This window comes from Phalacrocorax aristotelis, chromosome 26 (assembly GCF_949628215.1).
Source record: "Phalacrocorax aristotelis chromosome 26, bGulAri2.1, whole genome shotgun sequence".
Taxonomy (NCBI): Eukaryota; Metazoa; Chordata; class Aves; order Suliformes; family Phalacrocoracidae; genus Phalacrocorax; species Phalacrocorax aristotelis.
The window spans coordinates 3,188,619-3,211,754 of record NC_134301.1 but is presented as its reverse complement, the minus strand read 5'-3'; the positions used below and the strand labels follow the sequence as shown (position 1 = coordinate 3,211,754).

Genomic DNA, 23,136 nt, shown 5'->3' with positions numbered 1-23,136 from the left:
CATAAACATAGGAGACATTCAACACCCCACTGTGAAGGCTGGGGTGGGGGCTCACATCCCGCTGGAAGCTGCGGTTCACGGCCCCTGGGTGTCACATTTCCGCTCTCCCACGCTCCAGGGCTCCGGGGACTGCCCAGGGATGGTCCTGGTCCTGACCCAGCCCCCCAGAGAAGAAGAGAGCTGGGTGGGTGGGTGGGTGGGGGTGTCATGCACATGCATGTTCTCCACACGTGGGCAGCCCCTGCTCTCCCCAGGACTATGTGCCATGGGGCAGGGGCCCGGCCCTTGCCAGAGGCAGGGGAGTCCTGCCCGGTGCTGTTTGGTTTGGCTAAGGCTGTGTGGGGGAACTCACCGCCAGTAAATACGGAACAGATGACCCGGGAGAGCGGGACGTGCTGGGGAGCAGGCAGCTGCCTGGCCTGCCAGGGGCATGGCTACCTCCAGCCAGACAGTGCCGTGGGGAGCAAGGGGGCTCGCCAGAGGGTCTGCACCCTGCAGACCACCACCCCGCACAGTACCTGCCTTGTGCCAGGGCTCAGTGTAACCCCCCACCTCAGAGCCCGCTGGGTGAAGCACCGGCGTGGAGAAGGGGTGGGAACGCTGAGGCACAACCATGGGCAGCGAGACCGGGGAGTCCGGGCCCCACACCCACCCACAGTGCCCTGACACAGTGCTGAGGCGCCCCAGGGACACTAGCCCCCCTGACACCTTGTCACTGATCTCTCCCTCCCCAGCTCAGCACCCACACACCGCCATGCAGGCAGGCTCTGCCCCCACTTTTATTAGCAACCTCCCACACCCCTGACCGCATAGAAAAGTGCAAGACTTGCCTGGACAGAGGGGGTGAGGCTAGAGCGAGGACTGGTCACTCTACCCTCAGGGTCTGGGGTAGACTATGTATCCTAACACTGACAGCAGGACGGGCGTGGGCCACCCACCGTCCTGGGGAGGGAGCGCCTTATCCCAAAGGTGCTGGTGGGGGACAAAGGGGAGTGGGGAATGCAGAGTGGGGTTTTAAGCCTCCCCTTGCCCCCAGGTAGTCCCAGCCCAGCAGGAGAAGTAAGAGCCCCCGCTCAGCGGTCACTGAAGCCAGGCATGGGGAAGGCACGAGCAAAGGTCTCCACGCGCTGGCGCAGGTCAGCCAAGCGGCGCTGCGTCTCTGCGTCCTGCAGCAAGAAGGTCTTGAAGTCCTGGAGCTTGCCTGGGGGTGGAGGGGGAGCCAGTAAGAAAGGCAGTGGCACATTACTGCAGCCCCTTCCCTGCCCAGGGAAGGCTGGCACCAGCTTGGGGTGCAGTCCCAACACCCCAAATGGAGAGGTGCCAACTGGCACTCAGGAAAGGGGGAGACGGGGGCCCCTGCTCACTCACTGGTTTTGCTCTTGACATCCAGGGCCAGCAAAATGCCTTCATCAATGAAAGCTACAACTTTCTGGAAATCCTCCTCACGGAATTGGCGGGAGGTCAGCGCAGGGGCACCTGGGGGATGGAGCCCATCAGGGCCGGGAGCTGCTCAGAGCACCATCCACAGAAGCCAATCTCACCAAAGGGATCCCCAAGCCCTGGCCCCTATGGGGTCCCATGCAACCCTCTGAGCCAGAAACTGGCTCCAAATTCCCACGTGGAGTCTTCAGAGAGGGGTGAAACAGAGTGGGGACACCCCAGGAAGAAAGCCTGGGGACAGCCCCTCAGGGAAGGGGCTGGATGGAGACAGGAAGACCCCCCCCAAGCAGGGCCCGTTCCTCACCCAGGCGCAGCCCTCCCGGTGTGAGCGCGCTCTTGTCCCCTGGGCATGTGTTCTTGTTAGCAGTGATGGAGACGAGCTCCAGCACCCGCTCAGCCCGTGCGCCGTCGATGCCCTTGGGCCGCAGGTCTACCAGAACCAGGTGGTTGTCAGTACCACCTGGGGAGCAAGGGAAAGGGTGAGGAGTGACAGCCAGCCCCAAGTACCTCCACCCACCCCCTCCCCTTCCCCACCAAATCCCAGCCCCTTCCCTGCTCTACAGCGCTGCTCCTGTGCCACCTCCCAAGCCCCGTTCTGTCCTGCACATCCTCTGCCCCCCCCCCGTACTCCCCACTGCTGGCTAGGGGCACTGAGACCACTTGCAACCTACTGCAGCCTTGTCCCTCCTTATCCCCAAAAGCATGGGGAAGGAGGCATTACCTGACACCAGGGTGTACCCACGCTGCAACAGGGCCTGCGCCATGGCTTTGGCATTCTTCAGCACCTGCTGGCAGTACTGGTGGAAAGCTGGCGAGCTGGCCTGGTGGGGGGAAAGACCATGTCAGCGCAGGGCCCAGGTCAGCCCCAGCCCTGCACCCACCACCCTGGCACAGACCTGTTTGAGGGCCACAGCCACAGCAGCAATGGCATGGTTGTGGGGTCCCCCTTGCAGGGAAGGGAAGACAGCAAAGTTGATCCTGTCCTCCAGGTCATACAGCATCTCCTTGCCTGTCTTCTTATCCACCGAGCGCACACCCTTGCGGTAGAAGATCAGTCCTGACCTGGTGGCAAGAGAGAGCTGGCACCGCTCCTCCCACCTGTCTGCCATCTCCCCACATCAGGGTGTTGGCTTCCCTACACCATGGGGCAGTGCCAACACCACTACCACCCTCCGGTGGGTCCCTCCTGCTCAGCTCTGGTCCTACCCAGAGCACGAAACCCAACCGCTGCTTTGCACTCCCCCGCCATGGGTAAGCATCCTCCCCGGGGAGGGGGCGGCAGGACACAGCCTCACCTAGCGCCACGCAGGGTCTTATGTGTGGTGCTGGTGACCAAGTCTGCGTGCTCAAAGGGTGAAGGGATGGCCTTGGCTGCCACCAGCCCACTGATGTGTGCCATGTCTGCCAGCAGGTACGCCTTCACCTCCTCACACACCTGGGGACACAGGGAGTCATGGTCCGGCCATGTCCCTGCAGCCATGAGTGGGGTGCAACTGCCCTTGAGCTGCTACAGGCACGAGAGCTCCAATCACCCAGGATGGAGCCTGCCACCCCGTACCTTCTTCATACGAGCATAGTCGATGAGGCGGGCGTATGCACTGGTGCCAGCAATGACGAGACGAGGACGGAAGAGCCGCGCTGTCACCTCCAACTGGTCATAGTCAATCAGCCCTGTGGCTGGCTACAAGGGACAGACAGACAGCTTGTCGAGGTTCCTGCAGGTTCCTGCAGGTCCCTGCACCCAGCTCCGAGTACAGCATGTTTGGCTGAACCACAGGCAGCTCCCAAGCACTCCTTGGCACCGGGACATGGTTGGGAGAGGGGGAGGTTAGGGCAGGGGATGGCAGAGCAGCCTGGGCACCTCAGGGGCCCTGCCAGGATCAACGGCTTGGCCAGCAGATCCCCCCTTCCCCCAGGAACCTGCCCCCCTCGGCTCACATCAAGTTTGTAGGGCATTGACTCGAAGAAGATGGATGTTGCTGAGATTCTCTTGACGTCCGACATGTACCCATGTGTGAGGCTGCAGGGGAAGGCAGAGGTGCAGGCTGAGGCTGGGCTCCCCGGGAGGCAGGGGCTCCAGGCTGCCCCACCCTGCTACGTACTGGCCCCCGTCGGGCAGGTCCAGCCCCATAAGGCGGTCATGGGGCTGCAGCAGGGCTGTGTAGGCTGCAAAGTTGGCTGGAGATCCCGAGTAGGGCTGAACATTGACGCCCCAGCGGGCAGGATCCAGGTCAAACGCCTCCAGAGCCCGCTGCTCGCACAGCAGCTCAATCTGGTCCACCACCTCAGCTCCCCCGTAGTACCTGGAGGAGAAGGGAGGTGGTTACGGGGGGCCTTGCCCCCGCCAGCCCAACAGATAACCTCAGTGGAGAGGACAGCCTCCCCTCAGAAGTACCCTCTCCTGCCCAAGGTCTCCCCTTAACCTTTCCTGCAGCCAAATGCTGGCTACAGGAGGAGTCCCGATACCACCAGTGCCCTCCTGTCCCCCAGAACCCGCTCACCCTCTTTACCTTTTACCAGGGTACCCCTCTGAGTACTTGTTGTTTAGGCAGGAGCCCAGGGCTTCCAGTGCTGCCCGGCTGCAGAAATTCTGGGGGAAAAAGGAGGTCAGAGACGAGGCAGCAGGGCTCCCACCCGAGCAGAGGTCCCCCAGGACTGTCACCACCCCCTGCCCCAAGCACCCTGTACCCCACCTCAGAGGCGATGAGCTCCAGACCCCGGCACTGCCGATCCTTCTCCTTCTGGACCAGGGCCCACATCTCAGGATCGCTCTCAGCCAAACTCTCCTGCCCCGTCCAGCCAGGCATGTGCCCGGTGGCCGCTGTGGCAACGGTGCTGTGCTGCACCCGCTGGCTGCCACTGCTCACCTGGCCACCATATCGCTGCAGGGCCTGCACAGTAGAGGGGGGGCTGATAGGCTGTGACCCCGCACAGGTGGGTGCCCAGATCCCTTACCCCAAAGGTGCTGCTGGAACAGCATGCAACAGCACCAGGGGCAAGAACCCGGTGTTCTGTCTCCAGCCACTGGTGCCACCACCCCGGGTGGGCATTTGGGGACCCCCAGGGACCCAGGAGGCACATGGGGACCCCCCACAAGGTCTCCTGCACCCACAGCCACGGCAGGAGCATCTCGCCTCCACTGAGAGCCCGTGCCAAAGCAGCAGAAATGGCAGCAAAGCCCACCGTGGGTGCAGAGCACATACACAGCAGAGCTAGACACACGTATGTGCCCAGACGGGACGGCCGGACACTCAGCTACCCCACGGGGGCCCCAAGGTGCTCCGGGGGGGTTGCTGCGGGATCCCCCGGCAGCACCTTGCACAACTGGGGGGGGGGGGGGGGGGGCGGGGTCACTATTTCCCTCAGCCCGGGGGTCACGGAAGGGGTACTGTGTCCCCCACTTCGCCCCGCCGGCGGTGCCCAGTGCCGGTGCCCGGTGATGTAACCGCTGCCGTCCCATTGCATCATCCGCGGGACCGCGGTCACCGGGCAGGGGCCAAGGCCGACGGCGGTGGCTGCCCCGGCCCGGGGACTTTGGGACGGATGCAAAGTCCGCGGGGCAGGGAGCTGGGCCGGGGGTGCCGCTGCCTAGCCGGGGGGGCCGGGACCGGGCGCCGCTGCCCCGACACCCGCCGAGCGGGAGCTGCACACCCCGGTTGCAAAGGGGCGCTGAAGGGGGCGGGGGGCCGGGAGAAAGGGGTACGCGGGGAGCGACCCTCCGGGCGCCGGGACGCCCCGCGGGGTACCCGGACTCCCCCCAGACACCGGGGCCCCCATGAGCACCGGAACACCGCTGGGGACCGGGACACCCTGCGAGCACCGGAACTCCTCCGGGTAGTAACCCCACCCCCCCCCCGGTACCGAGCCTCCCCCCGGCACCGGGGCCCCCTGCGGGCACGGGCACCAGCACCTCCCAGGCCCACCTCCCGGGACCACCCCACGCAACTCCGAGACTCACCCTGCCCAGGCGGAGCGGCCACATCGCGGTCCTCGCTCCAGGCGGGTCCCGGCCGGGTCCCGGCCCCGCTCCCGGTCCCGCTCCCGGTCCCTGCCCGGCCCCGCCCCCGCGACGCCGCGCGAGCGCTGCCGAGGGGGCGGGGCCAAGGGGTCGCCGGCCCCGCGGGGCCCGACGGGAAACCGGAGGTGCAGGGCCCCCCCCCCGCCCCCAAGCCGCGGGTACCGCGGTCCCGGCGCCCCCCGCACCCCCGCCCCTGCAGCCCGTATTCCCATCCCTGTCCCCCGCACCTCCTTCCTCTTTCTCCCCCCGTCCCCCTCGCCCAGTCCCGGGGCAGTGGGAGGGCGGTGGGCTCCGCCGTGAGGATACGGAATCAGCACACTCCACCACTTTTCCATTTTTTCCCAACGTTTTTCTTTATTTTCCACTTTTTTTCCATTTTAATTTTCTTAAAAAAATAGGAAGAAGCCCCGTTCCAGGCCTGGGTGACAGAAGCCCCATCAAGGGCCCTGGCGGCTCAGGGACAGGGACCCCCAGGTCCCTGCCCCTGGCGTGGCACTTCTTCGCGGCGCAGTGGTGGGTGGTGGGCAGCAGCTGGGGGGCTGCAGCTCTGGGTGAGGGGTGGTGAATTTGGGTGGGGTCCTCCCCAACAGAGGAGAGGGGGCTCCATGGGTCACCAGGGGCTTGGTTTGATGCCCCAGCGCTGCCACAGCCTGGGAGGGGCCAATGGGGGTGAAGGCTCCAAAATACCTGGACAGGTGCCCTGGCACACGCACAGACTGGCGTGCGCACACGTGTCCACATGCACACACGTCCGCATCTCCTGCGGCTGCAGAAAGAGAAAAGTCCCCCCCCCGCAGTGCACGGGGTGAAGCCTGAGCTCTCCTGAGCACCATAACCCACCGGCACACAGGAAACCCCCCCATTATAACCATGCCCTTGCCTGCCCCAGAGGTGACACAGGCAGAGCTGATGCCATCACATGGGGCTATACCCCCCGACTCACCCACACGCTTGCAGGGACCCCAGCCCAGCCCCCAGCGTGGGGTGGGAGGCCAGGCTCCGCACCTGCACCCCCCACCCAGCCACAGGGATGGGAGTGTGGCTGTGCTGGCCATGCCCAGGGCCCTGCTCCTACGCCCTGGGGAGGTGCTGCAGCAATGAAGGAGGGACCAGTGTGAGGGCAAGGGGGGTACCTCCACTGCACCCCCATCTGCCTTCGGCTCCAGCACCCACTGCCCCTTCCCATGGCCATCAGCCAAAGTAGGGGTTGTCATGCTGGAAGTTGTAGTCGGGGCAGACCTTCTGGACCAGCTTGTAGTCGATGCTGAGAAAGGAGATGAAGATGCAGATGACCTTGAAGGGCTTGGCGCAGAGCCAGGCAGCGTGGCTCTGCGTGTGCTCAGTGAAGCACACCTTGGAGGGGTCGTACAGGCAGGGCTTGTTCTTCCGTGCCCGGTTGGTCTTCTCATACTCCACATGGCAGTTGAGGGCCTTGGCTGGGCGCCCCTCAGGCAGGGTGCTCTGCTGGGGGGGTGGGCGGGGGAGTGGCGGGGGGGCTGGCACCAGCACCTCAAAGCCCACTGCCTTGGAAGGGGGCACAATGCTGACTGAGACGTTGCCCAGGCTGGAGGAGTTGTGGCGGAAGTAGACGCTGAAGGTCCCGTTGATGTGGTCGACAATCTTCCCTGTCACCAGCAGGCTGAACTTCAGTGTCTTGATGTTGAAGTAGAAGTCACCCCAGCCAAAGATCTTCTTGGTGCGGCCGGACTTGAGCGAGGGCTTGCGCCGGGCACGGGAGCTTGGCAGCTCCCCGACCGTCTGGTTCTTCTGCCAGTCCCAGGGGCTCTGCGCAGCACCCAAGGGTGTTCCCGCACCCCGGGGGGGCTTGGCTGGAATCAGCTGTCTGGGGTCGAGCACTGGGGGCTTCAGGGTGCCATAGGGGACATCCTTAAGGAGGCCAGAGGTGCCCAGCTCCAGGTACCCCAGGGTCTTGGCAATGTGGCCCCCAGCACACACCGTCTGGGGAGAAGAGGGCAGAGACTGCATGAGCTGTGCCTGCCACCCCCTTGCTTATTCTCCTGCCTGCTGCCCCTCACACATTATCCTGTCTGTCCCCATGCACCCGTCAGTGCCTGTGTATCCCTCCTGCACCCCTGTATCTCTTCTATGGCCATGCACCCCTCCAGCACCATGCACCCCTTCAGCACCATGATTCCCCATCTGCCATGCCCCCAGCCGTGCCTGGAGCCAAGCATGGCTGCACCCTGCCCATGCCACCCCCCAACCCCTGCTTGGCCCCACACAGGCCTGTCCCAGACACACCCCCAGGAGTCAGGGCTGCTTCTCCTGCATCACCCATCTCCCTGTTATGGGAAAAAACAGGGACACCCGACAATTCATGACTGCCTGCCCCACCACAGTTGAGGCCTCTTAAAATGCAGGATGGTGGGGGGCAGCAGTGTGTACAGAGAGAGGGAGGCATCAGAGTCCTCTGCCGCCTGCCAGGGAAGCCTAATTGCATTACCCCGTGCCTCTGATCTGCAGCTGAAATTACAGAGACCCCTGCCAGGCTGCATGGCAGCTGCTCCGCCCTGCACCAGGCAGACACAGCTGAAGAGTGGGGTGCATTGTGTGCAGAGGGGGGCACACAGTGAATGAGCAGGGACCCCTTGCTTTGCCGGCAGGGGCAGGCTGGGGTCACTTACTGCATTCTGGCAAGGGAGGGAATTTGCAGCAGAAGCAGAAAAGATGGGCAGCAGAGGAGAGGAAAATGCCAGACAGCTGCAAGGTCCCTGCACCAGCATGGGGACACCCCCTTGGCCAACACAGAGCCAGGAGCTCTTGGCAAGGTCTCTGACAGGGTGGGGAGAGTCAGCTCCTCTCCTGGTAGGGTAAATCACGGCAGGGAGCCTCAGTAAAGACCAGCTGACTGGTCTCTCCAACCTGAGCAAACTGCATGCCTGATTAAGAAGGTACTGATGGGCACCAGCACACCAGGACCCTCTGGAGATACAGCCAGTGTTGGGGTGTCATGCAGCAGCTCCCAGCCACACTAGCTGAGAAAGGGACTCTACACACTGAGGGGGTTGGGACCCACCTCCAGCCAGGCACCAGCTGGGACAGAACTGCGGTGTCCCCTTCTTGAGGTTCCCAATGGCTGTCGCTCTGCTTTCCTGGCTGCCGGGACTGACATTGTGCAGCTCAGCAGCAGTGAGCAGAGCCAGCTGGCACCTCTTCAACCCTGGGACCCTGTCCCTGCCATGTCCCATGTCCCTCCCTTGCCCGAGCCTGCCTGCCCCCCCGCTTCCCCATCCCTCAGCCTGGCTGCTCCTGGCTCTGCACCCCAGTGCTCGGCGTGCCCCTGCCTGCCCTGCCAGCTGCTCCCGGTGCGCAGGATGCTGCTCCGTCAGCCCCAGCCTCGTCAATCACTGTCGCCCGTGAGCTGGCAGGTGCTCAGGCTGCTCTGGCAGTTTTTGCTCTGGACGACCTGTTTCCCGAGGGGGCTGCGGGGAGGAGGGGAGTGGGGAAGGAGGGCTTCGAGCAGAGGCACCAGCTGGAAGTGTCTGGGAGGAGCGTGGGGGTGGCTGTGCCCCCACAGGAAACTGAGGCATGCCTCAGCGCTGAATACCAAGCCAGTGGGGCTGGAGGCAGGGCAGGAGGCGCTGGGTATGGCTCCTGCCTGCCATTGCTGGGGTCTCATCCTGGCACCAGCCACCCTGCAGCACTGTCAGAATGGCTTGATGCTGTTTCCCGCTCAGAGCGCACTGCACTTTTCCCATGCCCCCCGTCAGACAGGGGTGAGCCCCCCAGGTCCCCTCCTCCACTGCCAGGCAGGACCGTGTGCAGGGACCGGTCTCTGCTGGGCACCCACCAAGGACCGAGCCACACCAGGGGGCTGCTGCCCCGGCCATAGTCCCCATGCTTGCCCTGTTCCTCTCCAGCTGCTGAGCTGGAGCCTCCGGCCAGGCTGCGCACTGCTGTCTTGGGGATCTATTGCCTGATCCCGCTAACGCTGCGTGTGCCGGGCTGAGCCTGTAAATCTGCTCTGGCATGTGCTTGCTCTCGCCCGTGCTGCACCGGCGGAGGCGGCAGCCCGGGCTGCTGCTGCGGGCATCGGCGGTCCTGCCCCAGGGCTCTCCCTCCCCCGGGAACTGGCCGGGTCTGTGGGCAGGGGAGGAGGATTCGTGGGGTTTCAGCCCAGCCCGGGGGGGGGGGGGGCGGGGGCAGGCAGCTGTGCAGTGCGAAGCTGCGGCTGAGCATCCCCGAAGCCCCCCGGCTCTGGTCTGGCCGTCCCCCGGCTCCCTCCCCAATCTCTCTTTGAGCGCGGCTGCTGCCTTCGCCCTTATCTATATTTCAACGCAGCTTCAAAGCCGGGTGCCTTCACCAGGCAGAGAGAGAGGGAGCAAGCGCGGCAGGACCGCGAGATGGAGAGATAAATGGGGGAGGGGGAGAAGGGCAGCCACCCCCCCAGCACCCCCTCTCCAGCAAGAAGAGGTGGCCCCGGCGAGACCACTGCTCCCCCTCCGCCCCAGCTCCATTGTTAATCCCACTTGTACGTATTCATCACCCCGGGTGCCCCCGCGTCCCACTGTGGGGAGGCAGTGGGCCTCGCTCACCATGAGATAAGCACATGCAGGGAAGGGGCACTGGTAACCCCACAGCTGGGAGGGGAGCCCCAAAACCCACCTGCACCCACAGAGAGGGGACAGGGAGCAGTGTGGAGACTGCAGCCCACAGAGGAACACGTGCATACAAGCACACGCTGCCCAAGCCCCCACCAGTCTGGGAAAGATTTCTGGAGGTTTCTTCAGCTCTGTGCTGGCTTTCCACCTCAGCCAGGGCCATGAGCCAGGATGGCTGGCTCTCCCCAGCAGTGCTATGTGAGCCACAGTAGCCCTCCTCCCTCAGCCTCAGTTTCTCTTTCCAGTTCACCCCACTTCCATGATCCCCTGCTAGTGGTGAGGGGGATACAGTGGAGATGGGGATGCAATGGCGATGGGAGTGTGATGGGAATGGGGGCTGTGATGGGGAATTGATGGAGACAGATGCAGTAGGGACAGGGAAATGACAGGGACAGGCAGGCAGTGGGGTCGGGATGCAGTGGGAAACAGTGGGGACGGGGCATGTACTGGGGAAGGAGGTGCTGACATCAGCGCCCTGCATTACTGAAGGCTGTGGGTCCCTGGGCCAGGCTTGTGCTGGAGGATGGGGCAGGGTGGAGCCTGGGGCTGTGGGGCACAGACTGGGCACAGGCAGAGCAGGTGAATCCTGGGGAAAAGAGGCAGAGGCGGAGCCCCCCAGCCCCTCAGGGCAAGGGGCCAGGCTGGCAGTCTCCCACCCACCCCCAGGTCCCTTCCCAGGAGCTGCTGGGCGAGCAGGGGATGAAAGGGAATTGCAGAGCAGGGCAGTGACTGCCGATGCAGCCAGGGCTATCGATTGTGGCATGAGCACAGCCTGGGGCTCTGGGCAGCACAGAGGCGTGGGGGAGACCCTCACTACCCGTAGCCCCTGGTGCAGCCCCAGGAGGATGGCTGCTTCTGGCTGGCTGGAGGTCTTTGAGCCTGTGGGCAACGGGCACGGTAGAGCAGGGCCATGGCAAGCCTTTTCCGTGACAGTGCTGAGGGGAGCCAAGGTCACCCCCCTGCACCCTGCCAGTGCTGTCAGCATTCAGGGCAGGTCCCACTCACACCTTGTGTTAAATATTAATGTTTCTGCTTGTGAGTGCTTGGGGTGCAGCGTGCACACACGTGCATGTGAACCTGTCGGACATGATCCAAAGGAATACGTGAGGGTCCCAGTGCTTCCTGGCTCTGCACAGGTGTGTGCAGAGCCCCGTCCCTCCTTGGCTGCACCAGCATCTGTCCCCTGTGCCAGAGGGCTATGCTTGGCTGCGCTGCATGCTGGGCTCTGGCTGCGATGCACCATTCATGTGCGTTTGCCTGGTACACTTGTTTTTGTACTGTTACACATGCATGTGTTGCTGCATCTACGTGTTACCCCAAGACAATGATACATGCTTTTGCTGCTTTCAAGCCCCTTGTGCACTTCTCTGTCCATGTGTGTGGCTGTGCAGGGCTGCTATATGTCTGCAGGCACCCAGGTATCACTCTGCATGTGCATAAGCAGCCAGGCAAGGATTCAAGAAGGGCTGGGGGTGGCTGCAGAGGGACTGGGAAGGCTCTTGGTGCCGGCATCAATTTGGCTTGTCAGGACCAGCAGTGATGGCCACTCACATCCCATTTGCTGGCGGGGCCAAATGCCGTCAGCTGCTCCCATGAGACCCACGGTCACCTTGGCGGAGGGGAGCAGATCAGCATGGGGAGGGGCGGGGTGCCCCAGTGTGGTCTGTGATGAGCTCCCAGTACCCTGAAAGCAGAGCTGTGACTGATTGATGGGGTACTGTCTCAAGGAAAAACAGCCTCTGCCTGCTCCAGGAGCAGAGCACCTGTGACAACCCCCATCAAAGACCCTGTCCCTACAGCCAGCCTGTCCCCTGCACCTGGCTCCGAGCCAACCCCCTGCCCTGGTGGGGGTCGGTGGCAGAGCAGGTGACGACCTGCAGATCGGGGTCTCCAGCTCTCCCCATGGACGTGGGGTCAAGCCATTCTCTCCCCTGTCACCCTGCTGCCTTCGTTAGTGCAAGGAGATTAATTGGAGGTGGTGAGCAACAATCCCTGCGGGCCCACTCCCCCCGGCGCAGTGCAGCCCGGGGCGGTGTGGCATTTCCAAAGGTTAGCAGCAAACAAGGTGCCTCTGACAGCTCCCATTTATCTCGCTGGCGCCGCGCGGGTGCTAATGCGGTGGCAGGGTGACGCGGTGCAGCGGTGGGCTCTGCTGGGCTGCGGGGAGGGACCCAAGCACGCACCCAAGCGTGCTGAGGCGTGCAACGCACATCTGAACGACTGTGTGTGGGCGAGAGCGCACGGCGAGCTCTGCGTGTGCGTGCTCCCATGTCTCTGTGTGAGTGCACACGCCCGTGGGTGCCAGCAGGTGTGCACCGAGATTGCCCGGTGCCTGACCGGCTCGGTGCGCACCTGCAGCATGCAGGTGAACGCAACAAATGCCTGCAGTTGCTTGTCTATGCACGCGCTGCTCTGCGTGCAGCTGAATGTACATGAATGCCTTCATGTGTCCTACACGCCCTGTGAGCACATCTGTGTGCATACATACACGGTTATACACGCACTCAAGAATTGAGATGGCTCGGCATGTGTGCTTTTGCAGGGGTGCCTCTGCTCTTCCATGTTTGAGCATCCCAGAATGAACATGTTCCTGTGCCTCCTGCACACCTGCCCCAGTACGTGCTGGGGGTACAGCCATGCCTCCGCCTCTGCCCCGCTGGGCGCAAGCATCGCTCCGCCAAGGCAAGTGCAGATGGGGCTGGTGAGTGGCAGGTTGCTAATGAAGGTCCCCGTGAGGCAAATCTGTGGTGATGGCTCCTTGGTGCCAGGGCAACGAATTAACCTGCTGTTAGGGACACCTGGGCTGGGTCCAGGGAGCTGGGAGGAGCCCGGGGTCTGCAGACCAGAAGTGCAAAGCAAGACTCAGCCTGGCTGCCCACCCCTGCCTGGGGAGGCTGTGACCAAGGGTACTACTCCTCTGGCAGCAAGGACTCAAGGGCGAAAGGACAGGGCTGCAGGATGGGGAGTGGGTCAGGTGCTGGGGATGGCAGTAGTGTGCAGCCCAGCGGGAGTTATAGGGGAGGACTGTGGGCTGCCAGGCAGGCATGGGGTGTCATGGGCAGGGGGTGCAGGAATGGGGTGCAGGACAGTCTTGGAATGAAGGGCAAACCTCCCCCATCTCAGCCTCATAAGGGCAAGAGGAGAAACCCTGCTGGCTGGACCCAGCAGCCACCCCCATGTCCCACTGACTCCCAGCTCAAAGCTTGAAAACCCATCCTTGGCCAGCAGCTCTAAGACCAGGGCAGCCAGGGGGAGCTGCCTCTGCTCGGTGCCCCCACCACCCTCACTGGCACAGCCAGCACCAGCCCCACCATGCATGGCACACTGCCCCATGCAAGCAGCGGCTTGCCCCACAGCCAGAACCCCCCACTGCCCATGCCCTCCTCACTTCTCAGCTCCCTGGTGTCACTCGGTCACCATCTCCCTGCCTCCTCCCCTGCTGGTAGCTGGGAGCCCCCACCCAGCCACAGGCAGCAGCACCAGCTGCCCCACTCACCCCAGCACAACGGGAGGGATGGATGTGGTGGGCAAAAGGGTGTCGTGCTTTGGTGGTTGCTGAACCTGACCCAGTCCCAGGCACCGAGGGGTCGAGATGGTGACAGACAGGGACAAGTTGGGATGCGCGCATGCACACAGAGTCGTGGTGACAGCTGGACAAATCCTGCCCTGGAGGTGAGCTCAGTGTGACCACCCAAAGGCCTCCTTGGTATTTCCTCTGCTTCTGTGCCACCGCTGCAACTGCCAGCAGTTTGCATACACTCAAAGACAGCCCAGCAGGCAGGCAGCTCCAAAACGCCCATCACCAGGAATGATGAACCCAGTGCCAGCATGTCCTCGGGGTGGGGTGGAGAGTTGGGCGAGCTTGCCAAAGCCAAATCCACCATCGGGCCATTATGGCACTGTGGAGCTGCCGGCACCCACCCTGCGAGCGCAGCCTGTGGCGGTGGCAGGACCCAGGGGACCTGCGCTGGGGTCCTGCTCCTGGTGACACCCCTGCCCGAAGCAATGCTCGCGCAAGGGCTGCCATCGCCTCGTGCAGGAGCATGACCTGTGCGGGGCCAGGAGAAATCGGCTTCCCACAGACACGTTTGCCTTCATCCCCCTAAACAGACACCTCGCTCCTTGCAGACGGAAAAAATATGCAAATGCTGCGGCTTTATTAACGCGCTCGGCACGCGCTGGCTAATAAATATTTCATAGCCCGAGTAGGACTTTTTTTTTCCTCCTTCTTCTTTCTTTCGTTTTGGTTCCTTTTCCCTGTCACTCGTTTCCTGCCTTTTCTTTTCTCAGCCGTTGTTTTATTTATTTATTACTTTTAAGGGCTTCACGGTGAGACAGGAGCTGGTAGGTGGCTGTGGGGGGGAAGGAGGGAAAAAAAATGTACATCCCCAGTCTCTCCCCCCCCCCCCGGGTGAAAAAGAAAAGTGCTGTTAAGAGCAAAGGAAAAAATATAATAGAAGGGAGGAGACAGCACCAGGCAAAGGATTCAGGGCTTGTGTGACTCATTGGACTCAAGAAAGAAAGGAGAATGAATGAGAAAAATGAGGAGATAAACGGAGCGGGAAGGGGGAGAGGGGTGTGCAGGCGGGTGTGCACCAGCCAGCGGCGAGGGGGCACAGGGGCGGTGGGAGGGACAGGGACACATGGGCTGATGGGCTCAGAGGAAATTGAATCCTGCTCACCCAGGCAGCATGTTGCCAGTGTTCCCCCAAGCCAGCCGGAGCCCAGCCTGGCTCCAGACCAGGCACGGTGCAGGGATGGGGTAGAAAGGGTTGGGGGGGTCACTGGGGAGAGGGGGCTGCTCCCCGGCCAGCATGCTGCTGCATGCCCGGTGCCAGCCACAGTGCTGGGGCTGCGGCTCTCTTAGGTGAGCCCCTTGCTCTGCCATAGCATGAGGAGCTGGGGCCGGGCACAGGTGGGAGCATGCAGACATGGGCAGCTCTCACGGACAGCGTGTAGGGAAATGGAGGCAGAGCTGTCAGAAACTAGCACCAGGTTGCTCCTGCATCCCCGTCAGCCAGGGATGCCCAAGTCAGGACACCCGTGTTCCTCCTCCTCAGACCCTGTGACTCTGCCTCAGTTTCCCCACAGTGGAGCAGGCTGTGGGGCTCCCTCCACCCCTCCAGAGCTGTCCTGGCTCTTTGGAGGGCGAGGTCTTTCTGGGGGGTGCAGAGAGGTGGCAGCTTCCCCCAAGCCCCCCCCAAACCAGAGGGACTCCAGGCCCTCAGGGATGCAGCCCCCACCTTCTGCCAGCTGCCTCTCCTCCCCCCCCCCGCCTGCCCCCCCCTTGCCTCACCATTTCACTTTATTATTGCAATAAATGTAGCCATAAAAGTGGCAGGTATTGGCGTGCAAGGAGATCGCCTCTCCTGAGCTATGGAAATGTAATTTCGAGTGTGCCCGGGAAATTTTATAAGATCGTATCAGGCGGGATCATAAATTGCATTTCCAGCCCCCCCCTGCCACGAGGCAGGCCCAGTGCGAAGGTCACCATGGAGAGGGGCAAATGTGGGACTGTCCCCTCAGTGGGGACCCACCCCTGTGCCACCCTATCACTGCGTGCCCCCCCCTCACCATCTTCCCCCAGCACATTCCCAGAGCCAGCCGGGATTTATTCTCCCCAGGAAGAGAAAGAAGGGAGGAGCAGCGGCAGGGACATGGCTATCCCCCCACATTCCCCCCCACCAGCAGAGACCGATTAAAACCCTCCAAGAGACCCAGGGGCACAGGGGACCCTCAAAGGCATCACTGAGGCTCCTCTCAGGCTGTGCCATCCTGGGGTCACAGGGGCTGTGCCCTGCCACGGGCAGGCACCGGCTCCCACCAGGAGCAGGGGATAAGGGGTCCCTGCAGCCCACCATCCTCTGGGAGCTCCCTCACAACCCCTGGGGTCCAGATTTGGCCCCATTTTGCATGCACCACCCTGCCCAGGCTCCCAGTCCCAAGAAGGCACCAGGCAAAACAGAGTAAAACATCTCTCTGCTCACCAAGGAGCCAAGGACATAGGCTCTACCGCCCAGTGCTGGGGGGACAGGAGGAGGAATGAGAGGGTCTTTGGCCACCGTGACACCCGCTGAGGCCAGCCCAGCTGCCGGGACAGCCACAGGGGTTGGACAGGGTCTGTGCTGCTGGTGGCACTGGGCTGAGCGACCTACCACGCCCCAGGTGAAAAGCAGTCAGCCCCTGTCCAAGCAACAGGGTCTGACGGGGATTTATTTGGGGAGGGGAAAATTAATCCCACCACAAGCACAGGGCCCTGCAGGCTCTTTGCAGCTGATCATTTCTGCAGGCTGGGTGCTCATTTCCACAATGACTTTCCTTTTGCAACAGCGATCAGGAAAAAAGGCGGGGGGGGGGGAAACACGGGCACAGGGACGTGATTATTTCTTTAGTAGCAATCCAAGCGGCTGGAGAGGAAGCTTCATCTTTCCTGGGCCATTTACCTTCAGTGCCCGAGCGCGAAGGCTGAGCCAGGCAGCTCTTCAGAGATGCTGGAGCTTGGCCAGGGCAGGCGGGGGGGGGGGGGGGGCGGGGGAGTGGTGGGAGTCTTCGACTGCTGGGGTCTCAGCACGGCATCACCCCACTGTTGGGCCACCAGCTGCCGGGACTTTGGCCCCCGGGAGGAGGAGCTGTGGATGGGGGGTGTGTGTCATTAATCTGGGAGTGTTAATTGGCACGGGTGTGATTAGCAGTGGGGTTGACTGGTGCTCAGCTCAGTGCTGCTGTCGCAGAGGGAAGCGCCCGCTTTGCCGGCTGCCTTGCTGTCCCAGCTCCGGCCACCCCCTCCCAGCACCTGGCAGAAATCTGGCAATTAAAAACAAGGGGGGGAAGCAATAAAGCAGGCCCCAGATTTCAGCCAGAACAACACAGTGAAGCACAGGAATGGGTCTGGCCAGGGGGCACCCCTGGGTGCCCCCCCCCCCCCAGCCGCTGCTCCCCCCCCCTCGGCAGGAGGCTGAGCTGCGCCACGCTCCAGGCTCCAGCCTTATTGAATCTCCCAGCTCAGGGTGCAAAGGGCACCACAGGGAAGAGTTATTAAAAAAAGGGAAATGAGTCGCTTGGAAACCTTCTTTCGGAATAACAGTGTGTGTTTGTTTGGCGATAGATTAGCTCAGCCATGCTGAGCACACAGCACCCGCCGCAACGATGGTCAGCTCGGGAGATCTGCAGGAACCAGAAGAGGGGGGATGCAGGGAGCTGCTGCTCCCTTGGCCCTGGCAGGCGTCATCCAGGCACCATCCTGCTGGGGTCGGTCCCTGCAGCATTGTGTCCGGAGGGACCCTTGGCCAGATGGCAGCTTGCAGGGCTGCACCACCACCCAAACCCCATTTCCCCTCGTCTGGCCCCAAATGAGGTATACATCCCTGAGCAATGAAAAGGTTAAATTCTCCCCATTAATAGGAGGGGGGTTGTGTGGGGTGTGGAGTGAACAGGGGTGTCCTTGCACCTAAAGGGCTGGCAGCATCTGCTTAAGAGCAAAGCTATCTGTCAGCCAACAACCCAGTGGACATGTGACAGCTCTTGGGTGACAAGAAGGGAAAGGGAATGAAGCGGGGTGAGTTTCCTAGAGGCTGGCATCCCATGCCCCCAGCCTCCTGCTGGCACAGCCACCATCATGGCAAGGCAGGATTTTCCTGGGAAGGGTTAATCTGGGAAGGAAAACCTGCCAGCAACACTCCAGGTGCTTTTCAGACACCCGCTATCTCACCTCCTTGCCTGCCAGGAGAAGGGAAACCGAGGCATGGTGCTGGGGAGGCACATTCCTGCAAAGGCACAGGCAGGCAGCAGGGCCAGAGCAGGGGTGAGAGACACGCAGAGTCCCAGCTCCAGCCCTGCTGCTGCACTGAGCCACCACACCCTGCTCTCCTCCCAGGCAGCCCAGCTGCACCCTGGTCCCACCTGCCTGCTCTGGGGCCAGTGACACCCTACGTCTTGTTCAGCACCTGGTGTGGATCACTTGGTCACCTGGGCATCGGGGACCATGGGACTAAGGCTGGCATCCACCTCCCAGCAAGGCCAAGAGATTGCCAGCCAGGAATTGCCCTTCCTCTCTGCAAAATTACAGCCACCTCTTTGAGCCCAAGGACGGCTGTAGGAAGTACCCAGGAGCTATGCCCAGCCTGCCCCAGCCATGGGTCTCTCCCATTGCTCCTGGGTGCACCTGGGAGGCTGGATGGGACCCAAACCAGTGGGAAGTGAGGCCAGCCCTACTCTGAGGGACCCCCAAGACCTAATGCTCAATGCACAGAAAAAATCTAAGGCATAAACATAAACCAGCAGCCTGAGGAAGGCTGAGGCAGGTAAATCACCTGTGGGGAGCACCAGGCAACATCTCTCCCTCCTGCCCAAGCGCTGCCATCCCGAGAGGCACAGGGAAGGACAAGGCACATCCCGGGCAGCAGCAGCCATGAAGGGCAGGGGGCTGGGGGGAGGTGATCTGCACACACAGAGTGGAGACCGGCACCTGCTGGGCTGGGAGAGCTTGTCCATCCCAGCAGGGAGATGCACACCCGCACGCACACGAACACAGACCCAGCAGGAACAATCAGCAAAAGCACAGCGTGGTGGGGAGACACCCCAGGGGCCCGTCCTTCCCGCAGCAGGAATGCTCTCACAAACACACACCCCAGGGGCAAACTCACCCACTGTATACCAGGTGCTCGCCCGGGGGAGGCAGCCATATCTGCCTCTTTGCCCATCACTCCCACCACCCACACACGCCCTGGCAGGACACGATACTGGGAAGCTCAAGATCAGGTCCAGTGCAGCAACTGGGGCTGGGGGGAGCCGGTGGGGCCACCCTGCCCATCAGGCTGCCTCCGGTCCCCCGAGAGGGGCCAGGAAAGTGTCTCCTCAACAGGCCTAGAAGACTGAGGGGGCAGGAACAGCTCCATCTCCCTTCCCCTACGACCTGGCTGGGTGTGTGGCTGTGCAGAGCCCGGCCCCTCCTGCAACCTGTCCCCACGCAGGAAAGCCCACAGACCACTGGCCAGTCCCGGCCCTGCACCACAGAGGCGCTGGGGCTCACTGCCCCTGCCAGCCTCTCCCAGGGTTATTTCCTATGCGCAGGGCAGGAGGCTCTGGCACCCGTGTGCCCACCCTGTGCCCTGGGACGGCCTGATCCCCCCGGCCACAAGCCCCCACCTCACCCCCACCGCTGCTGCCTGTGTGGGCAGGGAGGGGGACAGGGGCAGCGCCCTGCTTCTGATTTCATCAAAACAAAACCATTTGTCTTGAAGCAGCTCCAGCACCGACAGATGCTCTGCGTTAGATGGACATGGAGCGGGGGGGGGTCACGCAGAGCCACCCCCACACAGACACACACACATCTATCTGTCTATATACATACAGAGAGGAGCATGCCAGAGAGACAAGTTGCAAGAGCCTTCGCCTGGGGGTAGGGTTGTGCAGGGGGGGGTGTCCCTGATGTGCATCCAATTCCCGAGAGGGAATTGACTCGTTTGATTTTATTCATGAAACACAGAAAGTAAAAATGGAGTGTCAGGAAATCAGATCTGCTGGTTGATGATCCTAGCCCCCCCGGCAGGGCTGAGGGGGGGAACAAATCACCCCGTTCATGACCACCACTGACACTGGCACCAGATGCAGCTGTAGCCCCCAAACCCAGCAGCTCCCATTTGGGGGAAAAGCCTCGCTGGGCTCCAAGAGGAGGTGGCAGAGGGGGGACACGCAGGGCCAAGCGGCCTTGGGAAGCATTTGGTATCTGGGACTGGGGGACATCACAGGGAGGGCTCTGCGGGTGGGGAGGGTGTCCCTGCATCTGCAGCCTCTCCTCAACCTCCACAGACAGGCAAAGGGGCAAGAATAGGCAAAGCCCCCACCCAGCTCAGCAAGGCCGAGCCTGTCCCTGGGGCAAATGCGCCCGGCTGAGGGGGCACCCCGGCGAGGTGGGGGGGGGCCAGAGCTGGCAAGGAGGTGCCCCCCGCGGCAGAGATGAAGGCTGTGCTGGTGCTGGAGCTGAGCCCGCACCGAGTCGGGACAGAAATGAAGCATCACCTCTGCAGGTGGTTTCAGTGCTCACACCCTTGGTGGAGCCGGGGAAAGCTCTGTCACCCCAGCTCGGGTGACTCACCCTGCCTCCCCCCACCGCAGGCCCGTGCCCGCTGCTCCCATCCGCAGGTGCGATGCAGGTGCGGGGTGCGGGACAAGTGCACCCAACAGCGTGCGGGCCCCCCCCCCCGGCAAAAGGCCCGACGCGCCCACGCGCGGCCGCCCCCCCCGCTCACGCGCGGCTCCGTCTCGCGCGTCTCGCTGCCCTCCCGCACCTCCCAGACGGCGCCTTCAGCGCTCTGCACCGGGGGGGTGGAGTGGGGGGCTGCTCGCAACCGGGGGGCGTCCGGGGGCTGCACCGGCGGCAGGACCGACCGCTGCTCCCCCCCGCCCCACGGGTCCCCCGGCTCCCAACTCCGCCCGCTGTCCGAGTGCGGTGCCCCGCACCCCCCGCAAGGGTCCGGGACAGCCCCGAGCCCGCTCCAACTCGGGGCGAGCGGGACCCCCTCGCTGTGCCATCCCTGCCCCGGCCCCCCCCGCCATACAACTCTCCCATTCACCTCCCTGCAAACGTCCCCCCCGTGATCGCACGACTCCCTCCTCAGGACTGCACAAGCCCCCCCCAATTATCCACTATCTCCGCGACTGCCTAAGCCCCCCGCGCGATTGCACGGCACCCACCCCCCCCCGAAATATAGGTCTCCCCAGTAGCCGCACGTGTCCCCCCCCACTGCACGCCTCCCCCGCCAGGACTGCACGTCCCCCCCCCACCCCGCGGAACGGCACGGACGCCCCCCCCCCCCCCCCCCCCCCCCCCCGGAACTGTACCACCCTCTCAATAATTGCACGACCCCTCCTCCTGGAACTGCACCCCCCCCGCCCCGGTAATTGCGCGCTCCCCCAGGAACCCCGCACCCCCCCGGCGGCAGCGGCAACTTTGCCGCCCGCGGGCGGGTGCGGCTGGGGCGCGCCCGGCCCCCCCGTACCTGCAGCAGCAGCCAGGGCCCGAGCAGGGGCAGGCGGCAGCGGAGCATCGCGGGGCTCCGCGGGGCTCCCGGGATGGAGGGAGCGCGGCAGGGCGGGCGGAGGAGGGAGGCGGCGGCGAGGGGAGGCAGGAAGAAAGTTGGAGACTTGCTGGGGCCGGGCGGCGCCTCCGCGGCGCCCCGCCAATCCCGGCCCGCCGCCCCCGCGGGGGGGCACCGGTTGGCGGGCACCGGGCGGCGGGCAGCGGGCGGAGGCGGCTCCGGGGGGCGCCGTGGGGATCCTGCACCCAGCTCCTGCCCTCACCTCGGGGCGTCTCCGGGCCAGCGCGGGGGCTGCCCCCCTCCCCCTGGAGACCCCAGCACCCCGGGATGACCCCGGCACCGCCCTCCTCTCCCGGGAGACCCCATCACCCTGGGATGCTACCAGTCCTGCCTCCCCTCTCCCAGGAGACTCCAGCACTCCGGCATGCCCCCAGTTCTGCCCCTGTCCAGGGGGATGTGCATGTACCTGGGGGGACACTCCTGCCCATCTTCATCCTGCCCACATGCACCTGGGGAGGGGAGAGGGTCCGGTACTGCTGGGCCCTGCCAAAGACTCCAGCAGAGAACGGGGACCACCCTACAGGAGGGTCTTGGGGGGGCAGCCCCCAGGCCCTGCGCGCACAAGGGTGCCTGCACACAGGGCACCTGGGCTTTGCACACCCTGGAGCGTGTGAACACTCCCACCCGCAGCACACACACCATGTCTCAGGCTGGACACGCAACCTGCGTCACCTGCATGTACACACATGTGTGTGCGCATATGCACACACGTGTGCTCATCGCTCCAGCCTGGTGCCCGGCCCTTCTCAGAGGTGTCTGCCAGGTGTTCTCATACCCTCCCCAGTTCAACAGGAATCCCTCCCCAACACTATCACTTTATTGTTATTACTATTATAGTTACTGTTATTATTAGTATTACCTACTTGCATTCCCAGAGAAGCTGCAGGGGAAGCTGCTGGCTTCGGTATCAGCAGGGCTGGGGGCAAGCACAGGGTGGGGGGGCATTGCAGAACCGCACGTATGTGTGGAGACAGAATGAATAAAAGGTAAAGGAGACATAAGCAATGGAAAGGGAGAAGGAGCGAAATGAAGGGGAACAGGAGAGAAAGGAAAAAGAAAGGAGAGGGCAGTGCTGACACAGCATGGAGGAGTTGTGGCTCTGTGGGGCAGTGGGGCCCCAGCCAGCCCCATAAAATCCCCACAGCAGCCCTGGGCAGCACAGTGCCCGCATGTGCCAGCACCCAGCCGCAGCACTACCCTGGCAGGGGTACACAGCACCTCGCACTCAGGGTCTGCAGCCGGGGTACAGGGGAGCCCTCCTTCCAGGGAAGGGCCATTCAGCCCATCTCTTGCTGCTGCTGCGGTGCCAGTGCTGCTGGCTGGTGTGAGAGCCGCGGCCAGTCCCACAGCCTGTGCTCTCCACTCCTCCTCGGCTCCCCGCTTCCCACGCTGGCAGGAGCCTCTGCACTCCTCTCCCTGCCCAGCTGGGATCCCAACAATCCCCCCAGGGACGCCAGTGCTGGCTTCCCCCACCCAATGCTGTATTTACCCTGTTTGCCCCAGGGCCATGGAAGGGATGGGGCAGCTGAACCCTGGCCAGGGGCTGTGCGGGGCCAACCTCACTGGCATGGCCCGTGGACCCTCTGGATCTGCCACCCATGTGTGGCTGGGGGCTCACCCCACATCGCTGGAGCAAACTCCCGGGGGTGTCCCAGTGTCCCTGATGGTCTCACCAAGGAGCAAAGGGACACCAGGGGCTGTGAGAGGTCCAGGGGACTCTGGGAAGACCCCTCCCACACAATTAACAACCCACTGGCCTAAGATCTGGGAGGGCAGGGCATGGCAAGGGGAAACAAGTGAAGGTTTAAAAAAAATAAAAAGATTGAAGGAAAAAGAAGGGGGGGGGGGGAAGCGAGGGGAAAGGGAGGAAAAAAAACCCTCTAGAGGAGATATAAGAAACCGATAAGTGAACAAAGAGCTGGTATTGAAATAGATCTGAGGGCTGCACCGCACTCGGGCC

At 63.1% G+C, this 23,136-nt stretch overlaps 2 protein-coding genes across 2 annotated transcripts; both read right to left on the bottom strand.

Annotated features, from left to right (window-relative positions):
- Window positions 1-761: 761 nt before the first annotated feature.
- On the bottom strand, window positions 762-5,555 carry SHMT2 (serine hydroxymethyltransferase 2). The gene is made up of 12 exons (XM_075075867.1): window positions 5,399-5,555; window positions 4,134-4,331; window positions 3,951-4,030; window positions 3,543-3,743; window positions 3,379-3,460; window positions 2,999-3,121; window positions 2,736-2,875; window positions 2,337-2,502; window positions 2,162-2,261; window positions 1,745-1,900; window positions 1,369-1,476; window positions 762-1,201 (listed from the first exon to the last, which is right to left on the bottom strand). The coding sequence occupies exons 1-12, from the start codon at window positions 5,420-5,422 to the stop codon at window positions 1,074-1,076; spliced, it is 1,506 nt and encodes a 501-aa protein (XP_074931968.1). The 5' UTR covers window positions 5,423-5,555; the 3' UTR covers window positions 762-1,073.
- Window positions 5,556-5,785: 230 nt separating this feature from the next.
- Window positions 5,786-21,223, bottom strand: NXPH4 (neurexophilin 4). Its single transcript, XM_075075718.1, has 2 exons — window positions 21,078-21,223; window positions 5,786-7,417 (listed from the first exon to the last, which is right to left on the bottom strand). Exons 1-2 carry the CDS (start codon window positions 21,123-21,125, stop codon window positions 6,650-6,652), a joined length of 816 nt encoding a protein of 271 aa, XP_074931819.1. The 5' UTR covers window positions 21,126-21,223; the 3' UTR covers window positions 5,786-6,649.
- Between the last annotated feature and the right edge of the window lie 1,913 nt (window positions 21,224-23,136).

Bases quoted from the DNA above. Each gene is read 5' to 3' on its own strand.
- NXPH4 (XM_075075718.1), bottom strand. From the start codon at position 21,125: ATGCTCCGCTGCCGCCTGCCCCTGCTCGGGCCCTGGCTGCTGCTGCAG. The intron at 7,418-21,077 runs GTACGGGGGGGC...TCTTCTCCCCAG, and splicing joins GGCCCTGGCTGCTGCTGCAG to ACGGTGTGTGCTGGGGGCCA.
- SHMT2 (XM_075075867.1), bottom strand. From the start codon at position 5,422: ATGTGGCCGCTCCGCCTGGGCAGG. The intron at 2,876-2,998 runs GTACGGGGTGGC...CTGTGTCCCCAG, and splicing joins ACTATGCTCGTATGAAGAAG to GTGTGTGAGGAGGTGAAGGC. The intron at 2,503-2,735 runs GTGAGGCTGTGT...TCTTGCCACCAG, and splicing joins AAGACCCTGCGTGGCGCTAG to GTCAGGACTGATCTTCTACC.